Source organism: Ranitomeya variabilis, chromosome 1 (assembly GCF_051348905.1).
Source record: "Ranitomeya variabilis isolate aRanVar5 chromosome 1, aRanVar5.hap1, whole genome shotgun sequence".
NCBI classification, from domain to species: domain Eukaryota; kingdom Metazoa; phylum Chordata; class Amphibia; order Anura; family Dendrobatidae; genus Ranitomeya; species Ranitomeya variabilis.
In genome coordinates this window covers 328,174,594-328,192,942 of record NC_135232.1, presented here as the reverse complement: position 1 = coordinate 328,192,942, position 18,349 = coordinate 328,174,594, and the positions used below count along the sequence as shown (strand labels likewise).

At 47.3% G+C, this 18,349-nt stretch overlaps 1 protein-coding gene across 1 annotated transcript; it reads left to right on the top strand.

The window, feature by feature from the left end:
- The first annotated feature begins 3,876 nt into the window (after window positions 1-3,876).
- Window positions 3,877-7,682, top strand: LOC143817311 (uncharacterized). The gene is made up of 5 exons (XM_077298640.1): window positions 3,877-3,921; window positions 4,001-4,075; window positions 4,889-5,087; window positions 5,242-5,404; window positions 6,194-7,682. The coding sequence occupies exons 1-5, from the start codon at window positions 3,877-3,879 to the stop codon at window positions 7,167-7,169; spliced, it is 1,458 nt and encodes a 485-aa protein (XP_077154755.1). The 3' UTR covers window positions 7,170-7,682.
- Window positions 7,683-18,349: the final 10,667 nt, after the last annotated feature.

Sequence of the window (18,349 nt, the reverse complement as noted above, 5' to 3'; positions counted from 1 at the left end):
GGAACATATGAATCGCGGCTTCAGCATGATGCAGAGTGGGTACCACACGCTCCGCGTGGTACCCACTCGCCATACGGGCGGCACACGTGTGCCGCACGTATGGCCTCCGTGAGTTCCCAGGCACACGGACACGGATAACTCCGGTACCGATTTATTCCGGTACCGGAATTATCTGGACGTGTGGGACAGCCCTAAAACAAGTGAAATGCTGTCTGTTCCTAATTATATCAAATATTTAAAAGCAGATAGACAAGTCAAACTACTGGCAATCTATAAAGCTTCCTCTCATCCTCTACGGATATTGATGACATCATTGTATGGTGTCACTTCTGGTGGCCCTTTTACCCTATACCTTCCTGATTGTGTGATTTTCAGCTTTTTCGCTTTTGTTTTTTCCTCCCCTAATCCAAAAGCCATAACTTTTTTCTTTTTTTTCTTTCGACATAGCGGTCTATGAGCTTGTTTTTTGCGTTCACTTTCGAATGACACAATCCATTTTCTCATGTGATGTACTAGGAAGCAGGAAACATTTCCAAGTATACTGAAATGACGAAAAAAGTGCAATTTCACAATTTATTTATCTCGTTCATGTTTACAGTGAAAATTACCTGGAAATATAATTCTCCAGGTCAGTACAATTACAGCGATGCCAAACATGCATAGTTTTTGTTTTAATTAAGTGGTGATAAAATTTAGAAATTTGTAAAAAAAAAAAAATGCTTGTTTTGCCATTTTTGGGAGTTGGAGCTTTGTGAGGGCTTGTTTTTTGCACCTTGAGATGATGTTATTATTGGTACCATTTTGCAGATCATCTCTGATTAAATTTTTTTGCGCTGTTGCTGAAAAACCACAATTCTGGCATTTTGATTTTTTTCTCGTTACACCAATTATCGATTGAATTAATTTATTCTATATTTTTATAAATCGTACTTTTACAAACGCAGTGATACAAAATATGTGTATTTCTTAAATTTTTAATGGAGGAAAATAGGGGTTATTTAAACTTTTATATATTTTTTTATATTTTTAAAAACTTTTTACTGTGCTACATACAGAAATACCACAGTATAGCTGTGGGCTGGTTTTCAAAAGACTGCCATCATAAAAAGCACAGGGGTCTTCAGGAGACCCATAGGCATAGATTGACAGCGGCATTTAACAGATTAACAGCCAAGGGCGGACATCAGCTCAATAACTGGCTGTTAGGCCGGCGTCACACTGGCGTGTTTTACGGACGTATGAGAGGCGCAGAAAATACGGATTGCACACTGTACAATTATTACCTGGCTTAATGTCACCTTACAATAGCAAGGTGACATTAACCCTTCATTATCCCATATCCCACCGCTACATGGGAGTGGGAAGAGAGAGGCTAAGTGCCAGAATAGGCGCATCTTCCAGATGTGCCTTTTCTGGGGTGGCTGGGGGGCAGATGTTTTTAGCCAGGGGGGTCCTATAACCATGGTCCCTCTCTAGGCTATTGATATCTGCCCTCAGTCACTGGCTTTCCCACTCTGGCGGAGAAAATTGCGCGGGAGCCCACGCCAATTTTTTCCGGAATTTAACCGTTTAATTTAATAGCTAGACACTCCAAATTTTACACAGAGACACTTGTTACATTAGTAAAGAGGAACATGTAATAAAAGAAGGGATATGAGATGGTTTACTGTATGTAAACCAGGTATCATATCCTGTCGGGTTTGTGAAGGAGAGAGCAAAAGCCGGCAATTGAATTACCGGCTTTTCTGCTATCTAGCACTGAATTAAATATAAATATATATATATATATGTGTCTCACTGACATATACATATATATATATATATATATATATATATATATATATATATATATATATATACAGTTAGGTCCATATATATTTGGACAGAGACAACATTTTTCTCATTTTGGTTATAGACATTACCACAATTTAATTTTAAACAAAACAATTCAGATGCAGTTGAAGTTCAGACCTTTAGCTTTCATTTGAGGGTATCCATATTAAAATTGGATGAAGAGTTTAGGAGTTTCAGCTCCTTAACATGTGCCACCCTGTTTTTTAAAGGGACCAAAAGTAATTGGACAATTGACTCCAAGGCTATTTCATGGACAGGTGTGGGCAATCCCTTCATTATGTCATTCTCAACTAAGCAGATAAAAGGCCTGGAGTTGATTTGAGGTGTGGTGCTTGCATTTGGAAGGTTTTCCTATGAAGTAAACATGCGGTCAAAAGTGCTCTCCATGAAGGTGAAACAAGCCATTCTTAGGCTACGTTCACATTTGCGGTGTGCGCCGCAGCGTCGTCGCCGCACCAAAACGCATGCGGCGTGCGGCCCTATCTTTAACATTGGGGCCGCATGTACATGCGTTGTCAAGCGTTTTGGTGCGTTGTACGCCGCATGCGGCGTTAGGGCGCACCTGTCAGGGCGCGGCAAACGCAACATGTTGCATTTTTTGGGCGGCGCAGACTTTGGAAAAAACGCATGCGTCGTGTTTGCGTCGTGTTTGCGTCGTCGATGCGGCTTTTTTCCCATTGACTTGTATTGAGAACGCAGACGACGCAAGTACTTGCGTCGTGGTGCGTTGTACGACGCATGCGTTTTCCAATAAAAAATGCAAAACATTGTCTAGACTTTGTCTAGACAAAAAAAACCACTATATATATAGAAAAAAAAAGGGGTTTGGCATTGTCTTTCACAAGGCTATCAGACAAGACAAGTCACTGAGGAGAAACCTGCTTTCAAAACCTGTAAGTATATAATTTCTCTTTGCATATTTTTTATTCTGTGTTTTATTTTTTGATTTTGATTTAATTTGTGCAATGTTTGGTCTGTGCTATTGTACGGTTATGGCACTGTGGGTTGTTAGTGAAAAATTTTGTTTTTTAATCTGGTTTTGATGTACTTCTGGCGTTATATGATGGCGTTTATTGTCACCGGCCTTGCTTGGTTTTGGATTGGTTTTATGGATTTGGGGTTGTTCTGGTGTCATGCGGTTGTTCAATGTCTTTAAATTTGGCAGATTTTTATGTTAAATTTCTGGTGCATGTTTTTCTGGTTTCTATTGTTGGGGGTAACCGTATGGCATTTTCTTGGCTCATGTCTTGCTGTGTTTTATGCTGTTGGCATTTTTTTTTCTTTCCTTGAGTGTCTTTTCTTGCTGGTGGGGGGGCTACATTTATGATGTTTCATTTGTATTGTATTGTTCTGTGCTGCTATGACATTCTATTTTCAATTGTATTTTCCCTTTTTTTTTTTTTTTTTTAACTGATGGTTTTATGTCGTTTTCCCCATGGCTTCCGTATGTATCTCCTTTCTTGAATGTTTCCATTGACAAGTGTGTAGTATGGCCTTTTTTTTTTTTTTTTTTTTTTTTTTTAGTTGGGGGCCTTTTTTTAAAAATTTATTGTGTTTTCTTTTCATTTGGACTATGTTTTATCTTTTGGGTTGCTGTATATTGTAACAGCGGTTGTCCCGTACTGTTTATTGCTTATTATCTAGAATGTTATTTAGCGCCTTTTTCTGATGTATTTTGGTGGATGTCACCAGATGGTGTTGTTTTGGATTATGTCTTGTTGTAATTGTAAATTATGGCGTTCATTAGTTTGCTTATTTCATTGTGCCTTTTTTTTTTCCTGTAGAAATTTTTACATAGGTGTCTATTTTTTCTGAATTTTATTTGGGTCTATTCTTGTATTGTATCTTCTATTGTATTCTCTTGCAATGTATGGCGTTGTGGTGTCGCTTTTTGAGTTTGCATTGTCCTATCAGTCAACAGTCAATTGTGGTTGTTTTACTGTTTTGGGCCTATTTTATTGTATGTGGCATTGGATGTGATTTTTTGCTCATTTTTTTTCATTGCAGAACAAACTTGCAAGAATGCCAAGTTCTTCGGAGCATAGCCAATCGGCGCGGGGGAGTGCGGTGAGTAATTATGTCTAGTTGCTTACAATTCGCTGCCAATTGTAGCATTGACAATAATTTTTGTATACAATTTTTCCAGGCTTCTTCAAGTGAGGGGGAAGACGGTCAGCGGGAGCAGAGAGATCGGGGCCAAGATGTGGCGTCAGGCCGGCGAGTGAGTATTTTTTTTCTTTATTTTTTTTGTTTCAGTAGCATCCTGCTGTGAGGAACATTACATTTGAGGAGCATCCTGCTTTCACTAGGGATGTTTACTAAGCTTAGGCCCCCGTCACACATAGCGAGATCGCTAGCGAGATCGCTGCTGAGTCACTAGTTTTGTGACGCAACAGCGACCTCAGTAGCGATCTCGCTATGTGTGACACGTACCAGCGATCAGGCCCCTGCTGTGAGATCGCTGGCCGTGTTGGAATGGCCTGGGCCGTTTTTTGGTCGTTGAGGTCCCGCTGAATCGGTGTGTGTGACACCGATCCAGCGATGTCTTCACTGGTAACCAGGGTAAACATCGGGTTACTAAGCGCAGGGCCGCGCTTAGTAACCCGATGTTTACCCTGGTTACCCGGATGCTGCAGGGGGACTTCGGCATCGTTGAAGACAGTTTCAACGATGCTGAATTCGGTCCCCTGATCTTTGGTCGCTGGAGAGAGCGGTCTGTGTGACAGCTCCCCAGCAACCACACAACGACTTACCAACAATCACGGCCAGGCAGTATCGCTATTCGTGATCGTTGGTAAATCGCTATGTGAGACGGGGCCTTTGTACATTATAGATTTTCAGGGCAGCAAGTATTGGGGGAAGGTTAAATAAAGTTGAACTCCCTGCACACAAACATTCCAAAACACAGGTGTAGAAAACATCAATATACATACATCAAATGGCAAAGGATAGGGCAAAGGTACCTATCATTCCAGGTACTGGTGGTTGTTATTATTTGCATATTTTTAACCTATTTGTTTTCTAATTTTTCTAGGTTTCACAACGGGACCAAGGAGACAGTGGAATAGATGTGGACCTCCTGATCTCCAGCATCCAGGAGCGTGGCCCGTTGTGGGACAGCCGTGACCCCCGGCACATGGACCAGGTGGTGATCAGGCGTTTGTGGGCAGAGGTGGCAAAGTCGCTGTGGGATGGCTTTGACAGTGCCTCAGCGAAGGCCAAAGGCAACTTTAGTGAGTATTGCAGATACGCTGCTATGACCCATCTTGCCAGGATAAACACAACCGTGTGTGATGCGATCAACGCCTAAACTTTGCATCGCTCACGGTTGTTTTATCCTTTTAAAATGCTAAATATGTAACCATTTTTTTGTCTTTACATTCACAGTGAAAAAGTTGAGGACCAGATGGCGATCCATGAAGGACCGTTTCAATAAGGGGATCCGTGCTGCGGAGGAGCAAGCTCGGAGTGGTGCTGCTGCGTCCAAGACGGTGCCCTACAAATTTAACAGGGCACTCCAGTTCCTAAGACCGGTCCTTACCCGCCGACAGTAAGTATTTTGGCCACATAACATATTGCACAGCCACATTGTACATTGCCCAGACACATAGCATATTGCACAGCCACATAGTACATTGCCCAGCCACGTACATTGTGCATCCACATAGTAGATTGCCAGGCCACTATATAGCAGCCACATAGTACACGTTCTAGCTACATATACACATAGTATATTTCCAAAGGAACATAGTGTATTGGCCATCCATGTAGTCATTGTAGCATTTTGGCCATCCTTTTACCCTAGTGGAATGGTATATAGCCCATTAGTAATTTTTTGGTTAGGCGTGAGTCATTGTAGTCCATGACAGGTTACGTTCTGAGTCAGGGTAGTTCTGATCGCATGAATAATGATGACGTCTGGATCACATGATCCTAACGTCATGGCCGTTCCTGCGATCAGATCAGCAAAGTGTATTTATTATTTTTTTTTTTTAAATGTTTTTTTTTACTTTAAATTTTTTACTAATTTTGCGGCATAGGCAGCATCAAGAAATTTTTTTTTAAAAAAAAAATGTTTTAAAACGATGACAGAGGTATGCATTGACTTTTGCAGCGGGAATGACCAGTCATTTTCTACCGTAGGTATGTCCATGATTGTTATCGTCAGCCCTAATGGTCAGCTGGCGGTAACAATCAGCAATTTATTATAGGCAACACAGACTGAGAGACAGGGGATTGTAATGTATTGATGTGTCATGTAATGTTAATTTTTTAACAGGAGTTGGCGTATGTGATAGGTTATTAATTGAAGACTAATTTTTTCCTTATCTTTTCACAGGACACACAGCAGCACCCTCCAGCGAGCTCCCCCCTGTGAAGCGGAACTTCATGGATCGCCATCTGACCCGTCACAGCCCTCCCACAGCGACAGCAGGCTTGCACCACCATCATCTGGAGAACCGGCTGCCGGTACATCAGGTTTTCCCCTGCCCGAGGCCTCTGGCGCACCTTCGTTCGGGAATTCCCGACAGCGCCAGCGGGCCTCGGACAGGTCAGTCATGCCCGAATTTTTGCACTTGGGCACGGTGTTCCAGAACGGTTTCAAGGCGTTGAGCGATAAAATGTCCAGTATGGAACGGCGCCTTGAAATCCTGGAAGCCGAGCTCTCAAATCCGGCAAAGCATTTTTTAAGCACAATTGCTAAAGGCATGGTGGAAAACCTTACGCCGGAACTCCAGATTTCGGTGATGCAGGACTGCAACAATTCCTACGTGAGGGCTCTGCAGCAGTCTCGGCGCATGCAGTCAGCGACACTGCCAGTAGTACCATCGCTGGCTAGCATGACTCCGACTACTGCTGCAGAGCCACTCCAGCCAACCCACCCTGGTCCAAGTGCCGAGCGACGCCACCACAGGCACCATAGCAGTGTGCCGCCAACTCCTGCTCCTGCCAGGCCCTCATCCTCCCGCAGCCATCATTCTAGGGGAGATCGTGGAAAGAAAAGAAAAAAACACAGAAGCAAGAGGACACGCACTGAGGCTCTGGCTGCTCCAGTACAAACAACAAGTAGACGTAGGGGCTCTAGCCGCAGTAGGAGCAGCCAGAGCCAACCAAGAACCTCACAAAGGCTCGTGTTGCCTCCTCCCTCCCCTGCAGAGGTGGCGGTTTGCTCCCCATTAGACCTGCCATCCAGCCTCCTGGACTATAATAGGTCAACATCCTCCTCGTCGTCGTCATCATCCTCATTTTCCGCTCCCCATTCCGAAAAAGAAACCTACCATTCCCCCATGGTGGCACAGGTTGATACCCCCTAAGTTTATTTCCCCTTTTTTTTTTCTGTTTCCCCCCAATAAAAAATTTTGGTTGTAATACAATATTTGCTCTTATTTACCTGTATACTTCTCAGCAAGTCACACCGTGCGCCGTCTACACATATTTTGTGCTTCAAACAACTCATATATGCAATGTCAGACACTATTTTTACCATTTTTATTTTGCCTTTTTTGGTGTGTCTCTCATTGCTGTATGAGGTGTTCACAAACAATAAAAGTGTATGAGGTGTTTTCAATCACTAAGGCTATGTGTCCACGCTCAGGATTGCATGAGGATTTGGTCATGATTTTACATAAGTATTTGTAACCCAAAACCAGGAGTGGGTGATAAATACAGAAGTGGAGCATATGTTTCTATTCTACTTTGCCTCTAATTGTTCCACTCCTGGTTTTGTATTACAAATACTGAAGAAAAATCGTGACAAAATCCTGATGCAATCCTGAACGTGGACACATACCGTAAAGGTACCTTCACACTTAACAATGCTGCAGCGAAACATACAATCACTGCAGCATCGCTATTTGGTCGCTGGAGAGCTGTCTGTGTGACAGCTCTCCAGCGACCAACGATGCCGAGGTCCCCGGGTAACCAGGGTAAACATCAGGTTGTTAAGCGCAGGCCGCCGCGCTTCCGATGATTACCCTGGTTACCAGTGTTAAATGTAAATAAAACAACAGTACATACACTCAGAATTGCGTCCCCCGGCGTCCGCTTCCCTGCCCTGACTGAGTGACGGCCCTAACAGCAGAGCGGTCACATCACCGCTGTGCTGTGCATTCACTTTCCGGCCGGCGCTCAGTCAGTGCAGGAAGCATACGCCGGGGGACGCGAAGATGAGTATATGTACTGTTTTTTTTGTAAACTTTCACACTGGGAAACAGGGTAAATATCAGTTTACTATGCGCCGCCCTACGCTTAGTAACCCGATATTTACCCTGATTACCATTGTAAAACATCGCTGGTATCGTTGATTTTGCTGTCAAACACAACGATACACGGCGATCTGACAAACAAATAAATATGTTATATGGTATGGTATAAATTTTGTCTTTGAAGCAGGGTAGAAAAATTAAGAAAATTTTTTTATTAAAACACAACATTTTAAAAACAAAGGGTTCCAAGTTTTTTAGATAAGGCACATTACATTGGTGAACTATTTTTAGCATAGTCACACCAGAATACAGTCCAACAGTTTACTACACCATTGTATCTTGCCATGACAGACGGCCAACATCTGACACAAAATAGGCCGCAAAACGATCCCTCATCTGCGCTATTTCAACACTTGTCCTCAGAGGATGATCATGGAAATTGGGCAATGGGTTGGCTATGGTTTCATCGAGATCAACGTTCAGTCTCTCTTTGGCCAGAATAAAATTGTGGAGAACCACACACGCCTTCACCACCTCATCCACTGTCTCAGTTTTCAGATTAATGGCGGATCCTAATATCCGCCATTTTGAGACAAGGATGCCAAAGGCGCACTCCACAGTCCTTCTGGCCCTGGACAGTCTGTAATTGAACACCCTTTTCGTATGGTCCAAGCCCCGACTGGAGTAGGGTTTCAATAGGTTGGCAGACATTTGGAATGCCTCATCCCCAACCACAACAAATGGCATCGCAGGGCCTTCGGTGTGGGGAAGAGGTCGTGGCTGGGGGAAATTGAAATTGTTGCCATATAATTTTTGGCCCATATCCGAGTCTTTGAATGTGCGCGAGTCATTTGAACGGCCAAACGCACCAATGTCGACTGCGAGAAAACGGCAGTCCGCACCGGCAATTGCCATCAGCACAGTGGAAAAATATTTTTTGTAGTTGTAGAAAAGGGATCCACTTTTCCCTGGCTTGGTAATCCGTATGTGCTTGCCATCCACCGCGCCAATACAGTTTGGAAACGAACACACTTCCTCAAATTTCTCGGCGTTGGCCAACCAGATATCGCTTGTAGGGACGGGTAAAAATTCTTCCCGGAGATTATCCCACAAAGCGCGGCAGGTCTCAGCAATAATTCCGGAGAGAGTGGAGACTCCAATCCGGAACTGAAATTGAAGGGATCGCAAGGTCTCTCCGGTAGCCAGGAAACTGCCAAGAAGATAAAGAAATTACATTAGTACATTGCAATTTATAAAATTACATTGACCATACCACCCCCAACAAAAATTAAGAAAAAAAAAAAAAAAAAGGGAAGATGTGAACGTAGCCGAACATATCTCAGTCATTCAAACAGCTACGTACCGTAGAGTCACCAGCAGCCGCTCCTCTGCGGATATAGCTCTCCGGAGCTGAGTATCCTGCCTGCTAATGGCTCCTTCCACCCGACGCAGAAGATACCGGAAGCTCTCCTGAGACATCCTGGTGTACTCGAAATATTTCTCCAGGTTCTCATTCAGTTTGCCAAACAAGCTATGGTATGCTCCACGGCTCTCCCGGACTTCCAAGATAGGGTGTATCCAAAATCGGCGATGAATCCATCTCCGTTTTTCTCTTTCTCTTTGATGAGCACAGGCGACAGCATAGGCATGAGCCAAGGCAAATTCCATCTCCATATCCATGGGACGCTCCATCATGAATACCAGCAAAATGGGAGGAATTCATGTCTGCCATGGTATATATACACAATTACATAAACACCAACCCTCTTCTAGCCATTGGTGGTCCTTATCTATTGTGTAGACACTTTTTTTTGTGGGTGGGATGAAGAATGACTCACTGCACAAAAAAACGCATGCGGCGCAAAACGCTGCATTTTTTGTTGAAAACGCAACTGCGTTTACAAAAAACGCTGCGTTTTGCGCCGCATGCGTTGAAAGCATGCGGCGCAAAACGCAGCGTTGTGCATGCGTTTTGCTGCGTTTTTGTTTGCGTTGTGCGTTGCGGCGACGACGCTGCGGCGCACACCGCAAATGTGAACGTAGCCTTAAGCTGTGAAAACAGAGAAAAAACCCATCCGAGAAATTGCTACAATATTAGGAGTGGCAAAATGTACAGTTTGGTACATCCTGAGAAGGAAAGAAAGCACTGGTGATCTCATCAATGCAAAAAGACCTGGGCGCCCACGGAAGACAACAGTGGTGGGTGATCGCAGAATAATCTCCATGGTGAAGAGAAACCCCTTCACAACAGCCAACCAAGTGACCAACACTCTCCCGGAGGTCGGCGTATCAATATCCAAATCTATCATAAAGAGAAGACTGCATGAAAGTAAATACAGAGGGTTCACTGCACGGTGCAAGCCACTCATAAGTGTCAAGAATAAAAAGGCTAGACTGGACTTTGCTAAAAAACATCTAAAAAAGCCAGCACAGTTCAGGAAGAACATTCTTTGGACAGATGAAACCAAGATCAACCTCTGCCAGAATGATGGAAAGAGAAAAGTATGGCGAAGGCTTGGTACAGCTCATGATCCAAAGCATACCACATCATCTGTAAAACACGGCGGAGGCAGTGTGATGGCTTGGGCATGCATGGCTGCCAGTGGCACTGGCTCACTAGTGTTTATTGATGATGTGACACAGGACAGAAGCAGCCAAATGAATTCTGAGGTATTCAGAGCCATACTGTGTGCTCAGATCCAGCCAAATGCAGCAAAACTGATTGGGCATCGTTTCATACTACAGATGGACAATGACTCAAAACATGAAGCCAAAGCAACCCAGGAGTCTATTAAAGCAAAGAAGTGGAATATTCTTGAATGGCCAAGTCAGTCACCTGATCTCAACCCAATTGAGCATGCATTTCACTTGTTAAAGACTAAACTTCAGACAGAAAGGCCCACAAACAAACAGCAACTGAAAACCACCGCAGTGAAGGCCTGGCAGAGCATCAAAAAGGAGGAAACACAGCGTCTGGTGATGTCCATGAGTTCAAGACTTCAGGCAGTCATTGCCAACAAAGGGTTTTCAACCAAGTACTAGAAATGAACATTTTATTTAAAATTATTGAATCTGTCCAATTACTTTTGGTCCCTTTAAAAACAGGGTGGCACATGTTAAGGAGCTGAAACTCCTAAACCCTTCATCCAATTTTAATGTGGATACCCTCAAATGAAAGCTGAAAGTCTGAACTTCAACTGCATCTGAATTGTTTTGTTTAAAATTCATTGTGGTAATGTCTATAACCAAAATGAGAAAAATGTTGTCTTTGTCCAAATATATATGGACCTAACTGTATATATATATATATATATATATATATATATATATATATATAGACTGTATATATGTTTTTAAGAATATTTGAGCCGATGGATCCATGATTAGTGTTGAGCGATACTTTCCGATATCGGAAAGTATCGGTATCGGAAAGTATCGGCCGATACCGTCAAAATATCGGATCTAATCCGATACCGATACCCGATCCCAATGCAAGTCAATGGGACGAAAATATCGGAATTAAAATAAACCCTTTATAAACTTGTAGGTTCATTCTACATGAAGGAAAACAACTAAGAATAATGTAGGATGTATTGGGGGACGTGGCGGAGACATTAAAGGCACAGAGGTTTAGCCCAATGTAATAGAATAGCAGGATTTTGGTTTTTTTATGACGTTCGGCGTTAGAAAGATTTTGACTATGTTAATTTTTTTTTTATTTTGTCAGATATTGATGTTTCACTACTTCCACGCCCTTCACCTTCTTTTTTACTTCTCCCACACTTTCTTCTTCATTATCCTCATCATCAGCTTCTTTGACATCAACTTCTTCACCTTATTCATCTTCTTCTTCATCTTCTACCTATTATTTTTTTTGTTACATACATTGTTCATATTCTTTTTATTTTACTATTATCTTCTTCATATTCAACTTCTTCATCATATTCTTATTTGTGACAGGCATTCCCGTAGTTGTTATCTATAAAAGTTTGAAGATTACACCTTCTGTTCTGCCTGTCACAAAACAGTTACATTTGTCCACGTTCAGTTTGGCCTGCAGCATCAGGCTTTATCCAGGGGCACCACGAGGAGGAACGGACTCACCCCCATACACTGCTTAGTCTTCTTCTGCTTATAATTTAGATAATATTTTTTGCTCTGATATTTAGTGTTATGCTTAATGTTCTTCTGCTCTTTGTTCTGCAGCCTCTTGTTCTTCTGCTTCTCGGTCTTCCAGGTCGTCGTCGTCTCCAGGGTCGTCGTCTCCGGGGTCGTCGTCATCGGGGTGGTCTTCAGGGTCGTCGTCTCCGGGGTCGTCGTCATCGGGGTGGTCTTCAGGGTCATCGTCTCCAGGGTCGTCGTCATCACGGTGGTTGTCGTCTCTGGTGTCGTCGTCATCTTAGGGGTGGTCTTCCGGGTCATCGTGATTAGTCTCTTGAACTTGGAAATGTAGCAGAAGGTACAAGAAGGCTGAGAAAATGCCGAGAACCAGCTGATGGAACTGGAACTCGGATGGCTACCCGAAGGTCCAAGAGCCAATGGAACTACCGAGGACCAGCTGACGTTACTGGAACCCGGTTACTAAGCAGGAGGTACCCGTGCTTGAAAGCACTACCAAGGACCACCTGACGTTGGTGGAACTCGGATACCCAGAGGGAGCCACCTAAGCCAAAGGCTCTGCCCGGAACCAGCTGACGGTACTGGAACCAGGATGGGGAGCAGAAGGTACAAGAGCAAAAGACAGTGCCGAGAACCAGCTGACGGTGCTGGAACCCGGATGGGTAGCCGAAGGTCCAAGAGCCAATGGAACTACCGAGGACCAGCTGACGTTACTGGAACCTGGGTACTAAGCAGGAGGTACCCGTGCCTGAAAGCACTACCAAGGACCACCTGACGTTGGTGGAACTCGGATACCCAGAGGGAGGCACCTAAGCCAAAGGCTCTGCCCGGAACCAGCTGACGGTACTGGAACCAGGATGGGGAGCAGAAGGTACAAGAGCAAGTGTCTGCGTGGCTTTTGCAGGACACGATGCCGGCTGCACAGCAGGGGAACAGCTGGCGGTGCTGAACCCCACTGACACATTGGCTGGTGTTTTTCTCTGTGCAGCTAGCAGTACCGGGCCCCAACTGGCGGTGTTAGAGCCCGGGGTCAGCAGGAGGAGGAGATGGAGCAGAGTGTAGGCCGAAGCCTGCACTGGCGGCAGCTTTGGGTCTGTTGTGCCTGCGTGGCTGTTGCAGGACACGTTGCCGGCTGCACAGCAGGGGAACAGCTGGCGGTGCTGAACCCCACTGACACATTGGCTGGTGTTTGGCTCTGTGCAGCTAGCAGTACCGGGCCCCAACTGGCGGTGTTGGAGCCCGGGCTCTGCAGGGGGAGCAGAGTGTAGGCCGAAGCCTACTTGAACCAATTTCAAAGGTAACCTTTAACCCCCCCTCAGGGGTTACAAAGTAGAAGAGCCACAGCTTATGCAGCAGTAGTGCTGCACAAGTCAAAGGTTGCTCTTTTAATTTTGCTCCTTGCACACGCTGAATGAAACACGTATAACATTTAGCCCTTTATACAGTCAAACTGTGTTGGAGGCGCGAGTTCCCTTTGTAATGAGACGCAGCACAGATGTCAAGAATCCCACCTTGGTGCTGGGTGCAGCCTCCTGAGCATTGTTATTTGCTGTACAGGAGTCTGCGCTGTCGTGTTATCCCCTGGCCTAGCGCTGTTAGCGCTGCCCATCTTCTGACCTCATTTAATGTCGGCCGGTGCGGTTCGCGATGACCATGAATCCCAGCCCCGCGGTGTCTTAACATTGTTAAAACACTGCGGGGCTGTGATTCATGGCCTGGCGCAGCACATATGTTCGCCTCTCGCACTCGGGTCCTTACACCCGCTGCAGACTGTGCGGCGTCAGCTGATCCCTTATCGCATGCCACGGCCATGAAGCCGCACAGTCCGAAGAAGGCGGAAGGAGATGAGGGACAGGCGAAGAAATGCACCGTTCATGCCCATCAATCACACCCTCGCAGTCCCAATAAATAAGACACCGAGGGGCGTTGTGTGGGTCAGGGCGGCCGCAGAGGCGCAGGCAGCCAAACAATGATGCCAGAAGACGGGCAGCGCTACCAAGGGGGTTGCAGCGTGTCATTACAAAGGAAAGTCACACCTCCGGGACGGTTAAATGGTCACGCAGAGGACACATTTTAGACGTGTTTTCAGTTCCACATGTGCGAGGAGAATACGTTTATGAGCCACCTTGCACACATGCAGCATTACCGCTGTACAAGGTGGCCTTAAAAACGTACAAACGCCTGGGGGAGGGGGGACAGGTTCCCTTCAATTTCAGTTCTTGTGTCTGCGTGGCTTTTGCAGGACACGATGCCGGCTGCACAGCAGGGGAACAGCTGGCGGTGCTGAACCCCACTGACACATTGGCTGGTGTTTTTCTCTGTGCAGCTAGCAGTACCGGGCCCCAACTGGCGGTGTTAGAGCCCGGGGTCAGCAGGAGGAGGAGATGGAGCAGAGTGTAGGCCGAAGCCTGCACTGGCGGCAGCTTTGGGTCTGTTGTGCCTGCGTGGCTGTTGCAGGACACGTTGCCGGCTGCACAGCAGGGGAACAGCTGGCGGTGCTGAACCCCACTGACACATTGGCTGGTGTTTTTCTCTGTGCAGCTAGCAGTACCGGGCCCCAACTGGCGGTGTTAGAGCCCGGGGTCAGCAGGAGGAGGAGATGGAGCAGAGTGTAGGCCGAAGCCTGCACTGGCGGCAGCTTTGGGTCTGTTGTGCCTGCGTGGCTGTTGCAGGACACGTTGCCGGCTGCACAGCAGGGGAACAGCTGGCGGTGCTGAACCCCACTGACACATTGGCTGGTGTTTGGCTCTGTGCAGCTAGCAGTACCGGGCCCCAACTGGCGGTGTTGGAGCCCGGGCTCTGCAGGGGGAGCAGAGTGTAGGCCGAAGCCTACTTGAACCAATTTCAAAGGTAACCTTTAACCCCCCCTCAGGGGTTACAAAGTAGAAGAGCCACAGCTTATGCAGCAGTAGTGCTGCACAAGTCAAAGGTTGCTCTTTTAATTTTGCTCCTTGCACACGCTGAATGAAACACGTATAACATTTAGCCCTTTATACAGTCAAACTGTGTTGGAGGCGCGAGTTCCCTTTGTAATGAGACGCAGCACAGATGTCAAGAATCCCACCTTGGTGCTGGGTGCAGCCTCCTGAGCGTTGTTATTTGCTGTACAGGAGTCTGCGCTGTCGTGTTATCCCCTGGCCTAGCGCTGTTAGCGCTGCCCATCTTCTGACCTCATTTAATGTCGGCCGGTGCGGTTCGCGATGACCATGAATCCCAGCCCCGCGGTGTCTTAACATTGTTAAAACACTGCGGGGCTGTGATTCATGGCCTGGCGCAGCACATATGTTCGCCTCTCGCACTCGGGTCCTTACACCCGCTGCAGACTGTGCGGCGTCAGCTGATCCCTTATCGCATGCCACGGCCATGAAGCCGCACAGTCCGAAGAAGGCGGAAGGAGATGAGGGACAGGCGAAGAAATGCACCGTTCATGCCCATCAATCACACCCTCGCAGTCCCAATAAATAAGACACCGAGGGGCGTTGTGTGGGTCAGGGCGGCCGCAGAGGCGCAGGCAGCCAAACAATGATGCCAGAAGACGGGCAGCGCTACCAAGGGGGTTGCAGCGTGTCATTACAAAGGAAAGTCACACCTCCGGGACGGTTAAATGGTCACGCAGAGGACACATTTTAGACGTGTTTTCAGTTCCACATGTGCGAGGAGAATACGTTTATGAGCCACCTTGCACACATGCAGCATTACCGCTGTACAAGGTGGCCTTAAAAACGTACAAACGCCTGGGGGAGGGGGGACAGGTTCCCTTCAATTTCAGTTCTTGTGTCTGCGTGGCTTTTGCAGGACACGATGCCGGCTGCACAGCAGGGGAACAGCTGGCGGTGCTGAACCCCACTGACACATTGGCTGGTGTTTTTCTCTGTGCAGCTAGCAGTACCGGGCCCCAACTGGCGGTGTTAGAGCCCGGGGTCAGCAGGAGGAGGAGATGGAGCAGAGTGTAGGCCGAAGCCTGCACTGGCGGCAGCTTTGGGTCTGTTGTGCCTGCGTGGCTGTTGCAGGACACGTTGCCTGCTGCACAGCAGGGGAACAGCTGGCGGTGCTGAACCCCACTGACACATTGGCTGGTGTTTGGCTCTGTGCAGCTAGCAGTACCGGGCCCCAACTGGCGGTGTTGGAGCCCGGGCTCTGCAGGGGGAGCAGAGTGTAGGCCGAAGCCTACTTGAACCAATTTCAAAGGTAACCTTTAACCCCCCCTCAGGGGTTACAAAGTAGAAGAGCCACAGCTTATGCAGCAGTAGTGCTGCACAAGTCAAAGGTTGCTCTTTTAATTTTGCTCCTTGCACACGCTGAATGAAACACGTATAACATTTAGCCCTTTATACAGTCAAACTGTGTTGGAGGCGCGAGTTCCCTTTGTAATGAGACGCAGCACAGATGTCAAGAATCCCACCTTGGTGCTGGGTGCAGCCTCCTGAGCGTTGTTATTTGCTGTACAGGAGTCTGCGCTGTCGTGTTATCCCCTGGCCTAGCGCTGTTAGTGCTGCCCGTCCTCTGACATCATTTGATGTCGGCCGGTGCGGTTCGCGATGCCCATGAATCCCAGCCCCGCAGTGTCTTGACATAGTTAAAACACTGCGGGGCTGGGATTCATGGCCTGGCGCAGTACATATGTTCGCCTCTCGCTTGGGTTCTTACACCTGCTTCAGACTATGTGGCGTCAGCTGATCCCTTATCGCATGCCACGGCCATGAAGCCGCACAGTCCGAAGAAGGCGGAAGGAGATGAGGGACAGGCGAAGAAATGCACCGTTCATGCCCGTCAATCACACCCTCGCAGTCAAAATAAATAAGACACCGAGGGGCGTTGTGTGGGGCAAGGCGGCCGCAGAGGCACACCCAGCCAAACAATGATGCCAGAAGACGGGCAGCGTTACCAAGGAGCTTGTTGCGTGTCAATACAAAGGAAAATCACACCTGAGGGACGTTTTAATGGTCACAGAGGACACATTTTAGACGTGTTCAGTTCCACGAGTGCAAGGAGAATACGTTTCTGAGCCACCTTGCACACATGCAGCATTACTGCTGTACAAGGTGGCTGTAAAACATAGAAACACCTGGGGGAGGGTGGACAGGTTCCCTTCAATTTCAGTTCTTGTGTCTGCGTGGCGGTCGCAGGACACGTTGCCGGCTACACAGCAGGGGAAAAGCTGGCGGTGCTGAACCCCACTGACACATTGGCTGGTGTTTTTCTCTGTGCAGCTGGCAGTACCGGGCCCCAACTGGCGGTGTTAGAGCCCGGGGTCAGCAGGAGGAGGAGAGGGAGCAGAGTGTAGGCCGAAGCCTGCACTGGAGCAAGTTGAAAGGGAAACTTTAACCCCCCCCCCCCCCCCAGGCGTTTGTAGCTGAAAGAGCCATCGTGTACAGCACTAATGCTGGAAAAGGTAAACTTAGCTCTTTTAATTATGGTCCTTGCACATGCTGAACCTAACACTTATAAAAAGTGTCCCCTCCTACCGTGATACCGTCCGGTAGGTGGAACTTTCCTTTGTGATGTGACGCAGCACAGCCGTCATTCTTACCCCCTTGGCGCCGTGCGCCGCCTCCTCAGCGTTGTTTGAATCAGTCCCGGAGCCTGCGCTGTTAGGTTAGCCCTTGGCCATGCACACATTTTGCGCTGCCCGTCTTCTGACATCATTTGGTGTCAGGCTGGCTGCGCCTGTGCGGCCGCGCTGGCCGAGAGCCCGCCTCGTACTGTCTTCTGATTTAATCCCACTGGGGGCCTGAGATCCATGGACATGCGCAGTGCATATCTGAACCTCCACCTCTCACTCATCTCCCTACGGCTTCTTCTGACTGTGCGGTGTCACGGCCGTGGCATGCTATTAGGGACCAGCTGACACCGCACAGTTTGAAGAAGCCGTAGGGAGATGAGTGAGAGGTGGAGGTTCAGATATGCACTGCGCATGTCCATGGATCTCAGGCCCCCAGTGGGATTAAATCAGAAGACAGTACGAGGCGGGCTCTCGGCCAGCGCGGCCGCACAGGCGCAGCCAGCCTGACACCAAATGATGTCAGAAGACGGGCAGCGCAAAATGTGTGCATGGCCAAGGGCTAACCTAACAGCGCAGGCTCCGGGACTGATTCAAACAACGCTGAGGAGGCGGCGCACGGCGCCAAGGGGGTAAGAATGACGGCTGTGCTGCGTCACATCACAAAGGA